This window comes from Aphelocoma coerulescens, chromosome 1A, assembly GCF_041296385.1.
Source record: "Aphelocoma coerulescens isolate FSJ_1873_10779 chromosome 1A, UR_Acoe_1.0, whole genome shotgun sequence".
NCBI classification, from domain to species: Eukaryota; Metazoa; Chordata; class Aves; order Passeriformes; family Corvidae; genus Aphelocoma; species Aphelocoma coerulescens.
The window spans coordinates 77,117,310-77,133,415 of record NC_091014.1 but is presented as its reverse complement, the minus strand read 5'-3'; the positions used below and the strand labels follow the sequence as shown (position 1 = coordinate 77,133,415).

Genomic DNA, 16,106 nt, shown 5'->3' with positions numbered 1-16,106 from the left:
GCCTCCTTGAAGGTGATTGATAAATTCCAAGCAGGGTTTTAACTGGACACTTGGACAGCACACCCTTTCTGTACATCACCTGTATTTGTTACCTTGATTACAGCTGTGTTGAGACACCACTTCCAAACAAGAATCTTTTGCCGGATGCAGTGGGGATTTCTGGGTGCTGCTAGATTTCTGGGTGGCAGGGAAGCAAAAGGAAGCAATAAGCACCTGTCCTGCTGGGGGCAGCCCCTGCATAAACCTTAAGCTTCCACAGTTTGATTTCCAAAAGCAACCTGCCTCTGGCTTCCTGCATTTGCTGCTGATTACAGGCACCAGGAGTTTCTCACTTTCCCCTAAGCTGCTTAATGTTAAACTGCATTTAGGGGTTTTTCTGAAGCATGGAAAAGCATGTTTTCTGGGAAGGGCTGAGGGAGGATCTCATCATCCTCACTGCTTGAAATCTCATGAGGTCCCTTTCATAGCTGTGGTTTCTGTTTTCTACCCTATAGAAAGCACTACATTATGATAATATCAAGGCTGAGTGCTGATGCAGGCTGAAATCAGGAATCACTGAAGTTAAAGCTGTGTACACTGACATAGTGCTGCTTCTCACTGTTTTTTGAGACTTTTTTTCCCTATATCATAACTGGAGCTATTTCTTTTCCAGAAATCTTTCCCTTTTTAACATTTTCTGCCATAAAGGTTAAAACCAGATTTTACAGCAATAGAAAATTGCTTAACTGTTCAGTGGAGAATTGAAAAATCTTATACTTTGAATTGCCACAGCGTGGCAATGTTTCAGAGAATTTTGGTTGAGTCTGCTGACAATATTGGTGAACCCCAGCATTGGGCTGATGGTGGAGCATTTCCCTGTAACCTTCTCTGTACTCTGCATAATTCAGCATGGCAGCAACAAGCTCCTGGGTAAAAGAGGGAGGAAGAATGCACTGAGATGCTGTGGTAGAGAATGAATTGCAGTGATTGGGGTGAGGAGAGGGTACAGGGATTTAATTAGATATTTTTAAAATTCTCATCATGTTTTTAATTTGGGTGGGAGACACTAGCATTGCTGTTCTCTGAGCTCTCCATGTTCTCTTCCTGATATTTCCCCCCTGCTAGGTCCTACTCAATTAATTTATTTTTCTGTAGGAAAAATCAAAACTGTGATTTTTTGAAACTAAGCAATGGGCAGAATGTCATACCTGCCTGTTTCTTACATGTTTGTGTCCAAATATTCTGTAATGTGAAAATAGCATATTAAGATTCTGAATTGCAGTAAGGTTGTTTACAATCTTCCACATTATTGTTTTGTTGCATAAAGTAAAGTAACCATGGCAGTATCACACAGATGCTGTTTTAACCTCCCAATTCACTGACACTTGTGCCTCTTGGAAGCTTTACTCCAATAAATGCCTGTGAAGGAGCAAATGTCAATATAATTTCTCAAATTAGCTGTATTTGACAAGGATCAGAGAGAGGACACAGCCCAGATCCTGGATCCAGCTAGCTTCAAGCTTAGCCAGAGTCTTGTAGCTGAGGCAGATATCTTATATTGTCTCTGTGTCCCTATTTCCTTACAGAATTATTCACATTTAAATATTTGGATGGGGAAAAAAATTAATTTGTTGGATTTTGGTTAATCCCTGGAATTATGTCTTGGCATTATGCCCTGTAATTGTGTAAAATCAAAGATAGCTTTTCCTTTTCCCTGGATGTGATACCTTTTCCTTCCCCTTTTGCCTAATCTTGAGGTGGAGCCCCAGGGCTCTGCAAACACGCCTGCTCTGTCCAGACTCCATCAGCTAAAAGCACCCAAACTTGTTTTCTGTGCTTCTGTGGAAGGTTATCCTCAATGTTTAGCTTTATTTTCACCCACAAACAAGGTCCAGGGGGACATTATGGCTGCTGCTGCTGCGAGAAGAATTTCACTGTCAGTGTCAATTTGTACAGCACTTGGTGAATGGGTTGCACATCAATACCCTGGTGTGCCTGTGTTCCTTCTCTATCAAGAATCTCTAATGCATCTCCTTGCCCCATCCCTCTCCTTTCAGAGGTGCATCTCTGAACATCCCTCCCAGCACAGGGAGTAACCTGAGCACTAGGAATTAATAGCTCTGTCCCACCAATTCACTGATGCTCTTTTTGAATCTTACCAAGTTTGGCACAGGCCTACTTTAACACCTATTATTTCCCAATGACATTCATGTTCCTGAGGGGATCTTAAATTCATTGAAGGGGTTTCCTTGCTCACTGTAAGATATTAAGCAACAGAGTTATCGTTGATACCAATTTAATTAATTCTGCTGCAAGACACTAATGTATTCAGAAGGCTACCACGGATATTACACGCACTCTGTATTGCTCATAGCTACTCTAATTTACTGTGCTGCACTTGTATTGATTTTTGCTGTGGCAAAATCGAGTCAGACAATAATGCATGGATTTGGAAAAGCTTTATGGTTCATAAACATTGGCACATTCATATTTGACTTTGTCAGCAAAGGAAAATTAGTTCAAACAAGGTGCAATGATGCATTCACTGCTCTGGGAGCCTCTAGTTCAGAACTTGACACTGATAAACTATTATAATTAATTCTTTCCATTTAATGAGATGGCTTACACTATCAGCAAATGCGAGCTTTGATGTCAACATATTATATTGACCATCTTCCTATATTAATTAGAACACAACTTGATGGAGTCTTTTCTGATGGAAGACCAAAAGACAAATACAGTGAAATTTGTTTATGTGCCTAACTAACTACACATATTGAGGCAGCTCATGTGTGCTTACCCAGAGCCAGAGAATGGTTTTCAGCGATAAAGCAGAAGAAATTGGGAAAGTGAACTTCTTGGCTCTATTCCTGCATTTGTCAATGAGTCAGGCAAGTCATTAGACACAGTCTGAGTCCAGCTTACCTATCTGTTTAATGGAGATAATAAGACTTTCCTGTTAGGGAGAGGGATTTTAAGGCTTAATTAATTAATATTGTGGAGCTCTTTGCCGCATTAAAATGAAAGTCAAAATATTGCTTGCTGTAGGTTAAATTGTATGAAAACAAAGTGTAATCTGATAGTGCTTTAATTTTACGCATTTTTACTGAAAATTACACTAACTTGATTACAGTGATGCTAACATTCAAATACTTCAGAGTTATTGGAGAGCTTGTAGGAAAAATGAGTGCAATAATAGTTTACAGATCTGCATGTAAAGGGCTAAGAATAGCTGGTTACTGGTGATGATTTTATTTCGCTTTATAAGTGCAGAGAACGTGCCAGAAAAATAAAAAATTGCAGTATGTTTTGACATTAACAGACATGAATAAGTGGTACTCAGTGGAGCTGAAAAATAAAGTGATTAAGTAGGTCAGCTTACTTAAAGAATAGGGAATAAAAACAAGGCTAAAACAGAGGTGAAAATGGGTAGAAAGCATGAAATCCATAGAAGACAGCAATATTTGTACAGGTGTGCCCAGGTAATGCATTGGTAGTGACAAAAGAGGCGTTTTTAATGCAAAACATTCTGGCAAAAGAGGGTACTTGAGATCCATGTGCTGGATTCCTACAGCACTGTGCATGGGAAGGAGGGGCAAAAGCAAGTACTTGAGCAGCTGATGGTGACTGATGTCAGCCTGGAACTGCTCTGTGCCATGTCAGGCTATGGCAGCACCTGTGTCCTTTGAATTCTGGGGGTTTGAGTGCCTGGCCACAAGACGAGGGCTCTGCTTACTCCTCAGGCTCTCTGCCAGACTCCTGCTTGATCATGTTTTTTGGATGAGGGCTTGCTCAGAGTAAGCATCACCTTAAATGTCCACCTTTATGTGTTCTTCATGGATGATGATCTTGGCAGGAAGTTTTCAATTGACTCCCACCTTCGTTACTATCTCCTTTCTTAAAAATATTTTCCAACATTACTAGTTCCATCCCAGTGATAAGAACACTGCTGTCTTGTGTCTCTTTGATGTCTACTCTGTTCATAAGACTTTTGGAAGAAAACAGGTATTTTCAGGCTCAGTCGAGCCTTTGTCCAGCAATGTTTATTCCTGTCATTGCAACAATGAGCTTGTTCCCAGCGTAGTAACCAGCTTCACCTTTCTGATTACTGTCACGTTGACTGCTTGAATCAATATTGCACCTTAAAATGATAAAATACCTTGATTCAGGTTGGATGGATCAGTGCCTTGAGGATGATTGACAGAAATCTTGCAGATAAGTCTCTGACACTTAGAATGCACTGAAAATTATCCTGAAAATCTGTGTTTTCCTTGGGGTGTTGTCCGTCATTTTAGTTTCATCCTCTTTTCCACACTAATTTCAGCTGACCTCAATATGTTGTGTTGGTTTTTTTTTCCTAGCACAGACTGATTTTTGTAACAAAGTGTGTTGTTTTATATAACAGGATCCCATTTCTCATCTCTGTCAAATGTAATTACTTTGATGCCAATGCATTCAAATCCACCTTGATATTACAATCGTAGCTGGTTCACTCAGTGATGGGACAGAAACTGAAGACCGGTTTCTTTCCTTAACAAGGGCTTTTATGGTCAAACATTCACAACAACCCTACTTAAATTTGTGTTTTGGCAATCTGAACCCCAGCGTGTATCTGTGCCTTTCTGCTATTTGGGTGTGCTACTGGAATAATGGAGCCCTCTTAATTTCAAGCTGTCCAAGGTCAGAGAGCTCCATGAGTTAGAAGCAGACCTGAGTGAAATTCCTGGGAGAAAGTATCTAACAAGACTTGGACAGTGGTGGCTGTGCTGGCCACATCAGGATGGGTTGAAAATGGGTGTGAATCCCAAAGCTGAAGTATTCTTGAGATGTATGTGAATTATTTTCAGTCTCACCCTGTGAATTTCATGGACTGAGTTCTGAATTAAATTACGCTGAATAAAAGGTATTTTCTCCTATAAACTGATCCCCTGACTTGAGTAGACATTTGTTACAGGAATGTGATGCTCTAACAGAGTAAGCCATTGTCAGGAAGCAGTCACAGCACTTCCCACACCTCTAATGGCAAATTCCACATTGTCACTTCCTTTGCCGAGTAGAAATGCAAGGTGTATCAGATCTCCCGGACATCATCCTTCATTAGCTGCTTCTGCTCACACTCAAAGTTTGGGAGTTCATATACCTGGGTACCTTTGGTTTTGGTGTTTTCAGCCCTCTGCACCTATTTGGGTCACATCAGCCAGCAGCCTACTTCAGAGGGGCTGTTGCCACGCACAGCCTGCGCACAGCTCCACATTTAATTATTGCAGCTGAAGCTATTAGGCTTGGAAACACATTACCTCTCTCAAAGTCCCCATAATGTCATTTTGATGTTTTCTACGCTATTGATCTACCTCCTGCTTTGTGCAGCTTTCCTAAGCTGACAGAGAATGTCAGAGCTGTCTTGTCCAAAAGCACTGGGCCACTCCAGCCATGCCGTAGCCGCCCCCGGTTTTACGAGGCGCCGGGCAAGCGTTTGAACAGCTCTGTAGATGCCTGTTTGATGTGTGATGTGCAGCCTCCCAGGGCTCCAGAGCTTCACCCCAAGCTAATGCCAAGGTTCTACTCTGTGATATGGAAATGCCAAGGTAATTTCATGCTTTGTAAAGCTCTATGAATATTTTTAATTATGACAAAAACGCCATGGAAATGAAGATTGTTCTGGGTTTTATTGTTGCATGTAGTTTTGTATGACTCTAATTTCATAGCGATTTAGTTCATTTGGCACTTTGAGATTTGTGGGTTGTCTGGAAGCATAAGAAAGTGCACCCCATATTTGTCATGGGTTTGATAACCTTGGCTAAGCTAATGTAGGCACTCTTTTGCACACTGCTAGCAGTGATGGATTTTTACTTTTTTGCCACTGGTAGTCTCGAGGCTCTGACATGCCTCTGAAGTACAGTATTTCCCCACACTCCTTCAGCAGAATTCAATGCCACCCTGTAAGGACCATGTGGGTCAGGGCAGAAGACAATATGTTACTTAGTCTTTGTCAGCTCAAACTTTGGGTTCTCTTCAGAATCAGTGGGAATTCTTCCTTGTAAAATCCTTTCTGCCTTGTAGTGAACTCAGAGCATCAGATGGTTTCCTTTAGGACACAGGAACTCCATGACTAAATAAAACCCCCTAGTTTACTAGGTTGATACCTGCACTCAGTTTGGGCCATGTGTGTCTTCTTATCTGTTATCCTACCTTGAGCTTGAGGTGGGCATAGCTTTTGTTGTGCTCCCACTGGGACCGGGTAAGGACACCAGCAGGAGTGTCCTTCATGGGGAGAGGACAGGCACTTGGCTTCTCCCTCAGCTTGTCCCCATCTTACCTGGGTCAATGTCACTGCCAGGAGGTCTTGTCCTCTGTCCTCCTCCAGAATTAGGCAAACAGGCTGATTGAAAATACGTTTTGGTCATGGAAAAGTAACTAAGAGCCCAGGCAGAGTGAGCTGTCACCTGCTGGTGACCCTTGGTGATGCTCAATGGCTGGTGGTGGACACGAAGCTGCCTGGCATCCTCCTGGTGGGGTTGGGTGCAGAGTGGACACATGTACCGGCAGGCATTGCTGGTCCAAGGGGCCAGAAGCTTGCAGATGTGCTCAGGGGACTCATGCTCACCCCATTTGACATTTCAGCTTCTCCATTGGAAAAGGAGGCGCTGGTGTGTCTGCCCAGGGAGGTGGTGGAGTCACCGTCCCTGGACGTGTTTAAAAAAAGACTGGACGTGGCACTCAGTGCCGGGGTTTAGTTGAAGAGGAGATGTTAGATTAGGCCATAGGTTGGACCTGATGATCTCAAAGGTCTTTTCCAACCTAGTTCATTCTGTGATTCTGTGCTGGTTTCAGCTGAGGGCTCAGCTTTTGCTAACTCACCCTGACAGCACAGCCACCTGGCTGCCTTGCTCAGGTCTGCTGGCTTTCTTCTCATTTAAAGGCTCGTTCAAGATATCAGGGTAGGCACAGCAAACCATGGGCTTGGCATATTTTCACACCCAGCTCTTTCTCTATGGACTGTGAAGGATCATTCCTGCAGGTGAAAGCTGCGTTGGAAGACACAGTTGGCTGATGGATCCTATCCATCGCTGTGAGATTACTTTCCAAAAAAGAAGGCAGCCTATGTCTGCTGGAGTAAAAAAATGCAAATCCTATTAGTGTGAGAGTGTGTTAGCTCATAATTGATGTATTTGACATATGAGTGTGCTAATTTATGTAAACTGGGTAGACTGTGAAAGACGATCATGAAAAAGGAAAGTGGGCTATTTTTAATTAACATCTTCCAAATAGGTGTGTAGTGGGTCTAAAAATGGAGGGGCAATTCTATAGAGATGTTCTAACACTTATGTTTCAAAAAGATTTTTTTTCCCTTCCTACTCTTGGAATGAGCCCACATATAATGTACAGGAAGGCAGAAATGAAAAAAAAAAAAAAAATCATGCATCATTCTGTTCTTTGTGTTTAACAGTCTTTTTGACCCTCGAGATTTTGAAAAGGTAAAGATTGAAATTAAATAACAAACATTTCTGCCTTAGCTGGTAAATCTACAGATTTTCGTGCTATTTCCATATAATAGGTAAAATTCTCTTAAATCCTTCCAACCCGCTTTCCTCGGTGATTAGAATACCTGACTGTGCCAATAATATATTTGCTGAATCTTCTCTTTTCTTGCTCTCCTTTGAATGAAATTCACCCCCTAGGAAGTAAATTGTTAGTGAATGAAATGGGATTTTTATGAATACATTTATGATTTCAAGTGCTTTCCCCCATCCTCACGTAGCCGCAGGCCCACTTTCCACACGGGGTTGCTTTTGAAATTGTTTACTCTGAGTGCCCAGTAATTGCTACAATTAATCAAACGGTGTGACCGATTGCTTTAGTCAGGTGTTGTTGCCTGATTGATCAGCTGGGGTTTTCTGACACCACACAGCACATGAGCTACACACTTCCCTCACCTGCACAGTCAGGGGGGCAGATACTCCTTTGAAAAACGCTTCAATACCTGTGTTTGGGAAGTAACACGGAGAAGCAAATAATATCTTTGCATAGAAAAAGACTATTTCTAAAGTAAAAAAGGCTGCTCAGTGATGCCATTTGGGAAATGGGAGTGAAAAGGCACTGGTTTAAGGCATGCAGATTTGTATCAGGATATGGTACCCCCATACCATGGGGAAAGAGAAAAAAAACTCAGCATAGATGCCAGGGAACAAAGGGATGTTATCTGTGCAAAATTTCAGCTCCTACTGTAAATTTCTGGGGAGAGAAATGTTTCCTGTAACTATGACTCAGATTTCTGTGAATCAATAGAGCCTCTGAGGGTCAGAGGAAGTCAGTATATTTCAGAGGTGAAAGGTGCTAAAGTCTGTGGCTGACTGGAGCCCAATTTTTCTTCTGGATATTTTTCCTATTTTTTTTTTCTTTTTTTGATAAAAAGCCCAGATGGTTCTGCAATGTAAAGTACAGTTGAATCACTGAGGATTACCTCCCAGAAAGATATACCCCTTTTTTCCCCCTTTTTTTGACTTATATGGCTGTAGAAGTTGCTAAAGACAGTCAGAAAGTCCCACCCTCCCTCTTTCCCCAGTGCGAGTGTGCCTTTGGCCTGCTTAGATCATAGACAAAAATGAAGAAGCAAGTTGCATCTGGAAGGAAACACTGAGAGTGCAATACAAAATAAGAACAGTTAGAAACTGCAGTGATTTATTTTCATTTTTATCAACCATGTCTGCTGAGACCTGAGGGAGAACTGTAAAAGAGACAGTTCTTGATAACAGGCAGGGCTGGCCAAATACTTAATAGCTCACTAGAAAGGTAAATATATGAATATTTTTTTATATAGAACTCTGTTCACAGAACTTGAGCTGTTTCTCAGGCATCCTGTAGCATCCAGATACCATAGGACAGATAAATGAACGTGGCATACACTGGTTAAATGTTAAATAATCTCACCAGCCTTATGGGTATGTTTACTGCTTCCCTTCTGGAAAAAAAACCCCACACAAACCAACTCAGTGCCTCTCCATACCCGATTTCAGTGAACACTGCACAGTGCTGAAGGAACGAAATATCAGACAAAAATCTTTCCTATGCTTATTTATGAGGAAAAGATTCAATGTCAAAGACAGGTTTCTGACTACTTTAAAAAGGGAAATGACCTTTTGCAGAATAGTTCACTGCTTCTCCTGCACTGAGAGACTAATAAGTGTCTGGAAGCTGATCAGGGTGCACATCTGAAGTGTGTCAATCATTCTTGTTATGAAAAGACAGATTTGGAAAAAACCTGACAACTTGTTTGTTAAGGGGGCTGTGGGACACACTTTTAAAAGTCACAGGGCCCATACTTATCAAACTGAAATCGAAGATAAATTTGCACTTGAACACGTAAGTGCCACCCCTTGTACATTATTCTAGCCACCCTTTGCACTTGTTTTTGTTATTGTTTTATCCATTGCTGTCATTGAAATGAAAGGGCTTTAGGTGAGAATACATTTAAGAAGGAACCACACTTTATTTTCATCAGAGCATTTGTCACTGAAAAATAGCTTTGCTTCAAAAACTTCATGGACCAGGATGACTTCTTCTTAGGCTGGGTTTTTTTTTATAAAACTCCTTTCATGCCATGTTTATCCAGACTTGCTGAGGCCTGTAAAGCTTCATATAAATCTGGGTTTATACTGCAAGTAGAAATAAATGCTAATTTACAGCTTTTTTCCCTCAGACAGGCAAAGTTGGTAGATCTGACAGAATGTTGCTTAGGGGTTTTCAGGGGTAAGGGAAGAATTTACCACAAACCTTAAATCAAGTCCACGTAAGCTACCAGCACGAACACTTAGAGTAACATTTGAAACCACAAAACATCTTGATTTCTATTTTTCTCTGATAATCAAGGGTGGTATATGGTAATTAATACTCGTTTAGTTATGATGATACATTCATTAAATCGCTGATTAAAGCAACCACCAGTGTTTTAATTCATGAGGTCATTAAATAAAGGTAAAGCTCTAGCATTGTAACTAACACAAGCTTCAAGGGGTTGATGAGATACCTGAGAAGCTCTTGAAACTGTGTGTTTGATGTGGAGTCTTCCTTGTAGGTGGTGCTCTTAAAATGCAAGAGGATTTTCTTTAAACCATTTTTGTCTTCTAGGGCTGTGTCCTATAATGCCTTGAAATACTTTATCATGTTCCTGCATACTGTGCACCAGAAAATAATTCCTGCCCAGCTTTTACAGTAAATCTAGTGAGTAGAGACAGGACCCTGCATCATAAGACCATGTTATGCACCTCACTGTCAGGCCCCTCTGCTCTAAATTCTCTGCTTCACTGTGATTCTGCCAGGCTCATTCAGAAAGAACCAAAGTCCCTTAAGCCTGCTCTGACAGGTACCCACTGCAGCCCAGAGTTTGTCATAGACCAAGAAAAAATTAGGATGCCTTCCAAGTAGATGCTTAGGACAGATCCCAAAGGAAAAATGAGAGATATTTGTAATGCAATGTGGTCTTGTCATGTATCCATGCTGTAATGGAGGAGTTGGGCTTCGATGGTCCTTATGAGTCCTTTCCAACTCAGGATATTCTGTAATGCCATAAATGACCTTTGATGAATTCTGGGAAAAGGTGGCAGAGATCCACACGTGTCAGTTTTATGTGTGTGAAGGGAACTTGCTGGGGGAGTGGAGGACTCCCTGGTCAGAGAGCTGCTCTGTGTTGCAGGAGCTCCACAAATGCAAAGGTCAGGGCTTTCACTTACTCCTTGCTATAGGGCTGTCCTGGTAACTGGGAAGATGTTTCAGCTTCTGCTGTGCCAAGAAGGGTTTTTTCAGGTTTCTGGAATGCAAACAAGAGAGGGAAAAACCATTTAGTTCAAATCACCAAAATCACAATGTCTGATTCAAAAAAGCTGTGTTTGACTCCAGAATGTGTTGCCCATTTGAGCACTTTTTTGCCAATTTTTACTTTTAAAATTTTTCTCAAGTGCTTGTGTGTTTTTCATCCAAATAAATGAAACTCCCATTTGTGAGGTATTCTGCTGAATACTTCCTTCCTTTCCCCCTGGGCTCATGGAGAGGGTTACAGAGCTCTGAGGAAGCCTTTTGACTGAGGGTGTACCTTTGAGCAGAGGATCGGGGCTTGAAGGATGTCTGGAGCTTCTGAAACATCCTTGCATCAGTATCTTTCTCTAACTGACCTCTTGCAAACACAAATTACCCTGTTTCTTTCTCCATGAGTACATAAAAGATATCTCATTGTCTCTCCTTTTAGAGCTTTGCTGGTTTATTAATAGACACGCTGCTTTTATTGTTTAGATTCTAGAAACAAATAAGGTTGCCTTTGTTTTCATAGATCCTCTTCTTTTTTTCCTCTGCTCTGTATTTTTTTTTCACTCCGATTCAGTAAAGAAAAAATTTCTTTTGCTCGTCCTTCGTGTCCTACCTTCTTGTGTTCTTAAGAAATGCTTTTTATGATTGTCCAGGTTTCATCCATTGAAAAAGCCTGGAGCCAATCTTTGCTTGTTTGCTTTACTCACGTTGTGCATTCTTTCCCTGTGTGGGTGTGGGCTTTCCTTGCAAGGTGCTATTCTACTGCCTGTCTCTAACACACTTCTCAACAGCTGCTAGAAAGCACCTTTTTTAAAATTTTTTTAAACACTAATGAGACCTAATTATCACTTTCTGGAGGATTAGTTTCTATTTACAAACTGGAATCTTTCAAAGCATCGGTCCTTTGTGAAAAAGTTGAGTAATGCTAGAGCCCCATAACTTAAAGAGGATGCAACCCTTGAATTCTCTTGGCTTGTATTTTCCTCTGCTTCAACAGCCAGACCAGAATGCTTTAATATCTTGGTACTTTATTGAAGGTTTAATTCCAGAAATGTTTCTCGCTTCTTTCAGCTATTGTTCACTCTAACTCTTTGATTCTCATAGTGTTTTCCTGAGGCTAAAATGCTACTAGAATTTTATACCTTTTTTCCTTCTTTTTAAATATCTTTAATCTTTAGCTTTGCTGATGCCATTCTCCTTTTAATGTCTAAATATTTGTAAATTAGTGGAATACTGGAGAAGAAAGATGCATAAAATACACTCTTAAGGACAACAATCATGGACTGTTTCAGTTCAATTTGCCTAATAAACAAGAGGTTCCCAGCCTAAAGTTTGATCTACAGCACTCAAATACTGGTGAAATTTTAATTTCCTGAAGAAATTCACATCTTTGTCTTTCAGATAACCTCTCTTCATCCTAAACCTGAGTACTGAAGGAAATTTAGCTATGCTTAACCCCTTGCATACCAATTTCAGACAATGCTCCAAACATTATCAGAGTGGGGAGTACCCAATAGAGGTCTGCATCCTTCACTGGTAGCATTGAGCAGGTCTCCAATGTCCCTAGCTTCTTATAAATGAACATATGAATAGCATTTGCCTTTTGGATTTCTAAATTTAGGCTTTGTGCCAGTATCCACATGGGACGTGAATTTCTCCTTCACTTTCTGAATTAATCCCCATCAAGTGTGGCAAATCTTTGCTCAAGGGCCCATTTCAGTACAAAATAAGCACATCCCTCTCTGGCTTTGGCCACTTTGAAATCAAGCTTTTGTTGACTGAATGTCCAAATTATAAGAAAATCAAAAATATGCCATGTATAAGCTGGGCAGGGCTTTGAAACACAGATTCATTATTGTCCAATTTAGCAGTGCTCTTAGAAAACAGCTTTGTAATTGTTCGGTTTAAAGGACATTCCCACAAGACTGTCATAGAGTTCATCTTGCCTAAATAACCTAGAAAATCTGAAAACTATCCCAAGAATCTACTTTTAGCCACTACTTTATCTTTTTAAGGAAGAGTGAGATGGTGGCCCTTTACTCTAAGAAATGGCACTATACCTAGATCTAAAGTTGCTCTAAAGTTTAATGCCCCAGACTTATTTTTATTCCACTTACAACCCTATTTTGTTTGAATTGATCTTTGTTACAGCTCTGGTTGTGGTACCAAGGATGCATCCTAATTTACACCGGTGTGAGTGAGAGTGTGGTGTGTGACAAACCAGATTCTGAGGCAGTCTTCTAATTTTGGAAAGACTTTTTTCATCGTGGTGGTCGGACGGAGAAGACGTTTAAGTACTTTGGGGTTTTGTTTTGGTTCCTCAAAGTGTTTGTTGTTTTTTTTTTTTTTTCTGGGGACATCATCTTAAGCTAAGGTGAATAGCTTGTGTTTGCAGATGGCCCGGATTAACTTGCAGGACTGCAGGGTGGGATGTGGGGGGAAGACACAACAGGGGAGGTGACCTCGCTTTTCTCAGTGTACCCCTCGCATCCCTGGCCCTGAGTATCTTGTGGGACAGGATGAGTTCTCCGTCCCTTGCAGGTTCAGCCCTGCACCTTGAACATGTGAAGAGCTGACCACCCGCTTAACCTGACTCCTGAGAACAGCCACAGGGACGTCTGCCTTGTGTCTGCTGCCAGTACCTGGCACGGGCTCCTGCTCCTGCAGCTGTAGCCCCAGCAGCCGCCTCCCAGGGCAGGGTCTGGCCGGTCCTTTCCCTGCCCCACCAGCCGGGCCCCGCGGATGCTGGCGGCATTTCTGTCCCCTGTTCGCGGCGGGGCAGGAAAAAAGACATCGGGGAGGGGTCGGTGCGCTCGATGGGGAGCGGCAGTGAGGATGCCTTTTTGCCCGCCGCCTTGTGCTCCTGCCCGCGGGGAGGAGATGCTGTGGGGAGAGGGGGGCCGGGGTTAGAGCGGTGCGGGGGCCGAGGGCGGCGGCTCCCATCTCCCGGCTCCCATCTCCCGGCTCCCATCTCCCGGCTCCCATCCCTCGCCTTCCGCCGGGGGCTGCTGCCGCCCCCGCCCAGGAGCCGGCGCTCCCGGAGCCGGCGAGCGGCGCGATCGCCCAAACTCCTGGGAGGGGAGACACCACCCGCCGTCGCCTCCTCTTCCTTCTCCACCTCCTCCTCCTCCTCCCCTCCCCAAACCCCAAATAAAAGGGGCGGGGGGCGGCAGGATGCGCCGCTCGGAAGGGAGGTCGGCGCTGCCGCCGGCCGCCTGATGCTGCCGCAATTCGCCATTGCCGGGCACGGCTCGGAGCCGAGCGGAGGGAGGCGGGGGGCAGAGCCGGGTGTCCCGGGGGCAGAGGAGCAGCAGCCCCCCGTGCCCGGCCGCCCCCGCGGGCCGCGGCCGCCGTCCTCCCCAATGCCCGACCGCCGCCGGCGGGGGGCCCCGGGGGCCCGCTCCTGTCTCCTCTGGCTCTTTGTGTTGCTGAAGGTAAGTGCCGGGGAAGGGGAGGGGTGCGGGCCCCGAGCCCCCTCCGCGCCGCCTTTGTGTGCCTGCCCGGCGGGACCGCCGCGCCCGCGCACGGCCCGCTGCCCGCTCCGCCTCCCCGCGGCCGTCCCCGCTTTGTGCTGCGGGGAGCGGCGGGGAGCAGCCCTGGGCGCCGTGCCCCGGGGCGAGGTGCGCTCCCTCTCTCTGCCACGTCCCCCCGAAAGTGCCGGCAGCCCGAGGGAGCGGGGCCGGCGCTTACCGCCGTCCTCGGCCCCCTCCAAAGTTGCCCGGTTTGGGGTGCCGAGAGAGGGGCGAGGTGGCGTTTTGGGGAGCGCTGCCCGCGGGCCGGGGGCGGCGGGAGCGCCGCGCTGTCCTTCAGCACCGCCCGGCTGCGGGGCTGCCCCGCCCGCTCCCCTCAAACACCTCGTACCTTTCCCCTGCCAGACAGCCGCTAATGAAGATGCCGCTAACAAAGGGGCGGCTGGTGGATCGTGTTTGGTTTATCGTGGCACAGCTGAACAGTTCTTTTTCTGATCGGCGCCGTGCTGTGTTCAACCTCAGCCCATCTTCTCGGCAGATTAATTTTTTCAAAGTTCTGCCTAATACCGCAAGCTTGGTTTCACATGACGTTTTTTATCTTGACACTTTAGCTCATTTAATGGTTTCTTAAGTGTATTTAATATGCTTCGTGTAACTTCCAAAAGAAAATGTATGTCCTGCCCAGGTGAATACTGCTGGCTGCAAATGTCATTGCCCTAAAGAGCAGAGCTCGGCGCTACTAAAAACTTTCTTGTATATTTGTCAGTCACTGTTAAGGAGAGCTCTGCGACTAAGGACCTGACCTTTCAGAGCCTTATAAATGTAAATGTTCTGTGGAAATCATCCGGACTCCCTGTGTGAATAAGAGTTTGCAGGATCATGTCCTAGAACAGCAGTGGTGTCGCTTCTAAAATTGACATTGCATTGACAGAACTATTTCAAGGGGAGCTTTCACAGCATCTGTTCACATATAGTAGTCAACTGTCAGCTGTCTCATTTTCATAACTGCTGAAACATACATTTATGCAAGATAAAATGTTAATATACAGACAAAATTTTGTTCCGTGGAATGTGGTAGTTTAAAAAACAACAAAAAAATTAAGACAGTAGGTCTGTGGATGTTATGGCCCAGTAGAAAGATGAAGTTTCTAGTTTGTTCACAAACACAGAAGTGCACACAGTTTTAAGTACCTGTTCTATCCCACAATCAGAGAATGTGCATTAGTTTATGTCCTTGCTTTTTTTTTTTGTTAATGAAGATGTTTATGTGGTGTGTTTTTTTCTTTTACTAGCACTGCTGTGGTAAAGTAAGACAGAAGGTGGGTAGTTTAAATTTGTATTAAATGAATAATAATTTCAAGTAATTGGGTAAGGTAAAAAAAAACGAGGCCCAGGTTTTCATTCTGTTGGAAAATAACCATCACTTCTCAGCTGAATAAACCCAGGGCTGGGAGGACAAAGAAAGCTGATGAGTGTTAGCAGAATTTTGTAGCATAGGAGAAGGTAAAGCTGCAGCTTCGGATAGAGGTGCATCAGTATCACCCTGTGTGACTGGATTATGACTGGCTGGATAGCAAGCCCACTGTAATTAGTTATCTTTGCATTATTAGTGGACACTACAATAAAAGAACTGAGACTTCAGAAGATAGTCAAAGTACATGTGGTTACAGGAGAGAAGTTGGAGAAGCAAGAACATTGCTTGTTTCACATCACCACAACAGGACCATTTTCCTGAGCCTCAAATTCACTGAGTATTCTTCTGTGTAATTTTTTCAGTGACAAATAATTGAAAAGAACTCCCTTCAAAATGAGGTATTTCTCCAGTTTAGTGCTGTTTACTTCTGCCAGCTTGTTGAAGCA

General features: G+C 43.6%; 1 protein-coding gene across 2 annotated transcripts in view; it reads left to right on the top strand.

The window, feature by feature from the left end:
* Positions 1-16,106, top strand: part of PTPRO (protein tyrosine phosphatase receptor type O) — a 174,446-nt gene that overhangs the window by 17,252 nt on the left and 141,088 nt on the right. The window contains exon 1 of one of the 2 annotated variants that reach the window (XM_069003567.1): positions 13,962-14,210. The exons of the other annotated variant lie outside the window; for it this stretch is intronic. Coding sequence (XP_068859668.1) covers positions 13,995-14,210 — 216 coding nt within the window. The 5' untranslated portion in view covers positions 13,962-13,994. Of the gene's footprint in view, positions 1-13,961; positions 14,211-16,106 lie in introns of those variants that run through there. 2 annotated transcript variants of the gene reach the window in all.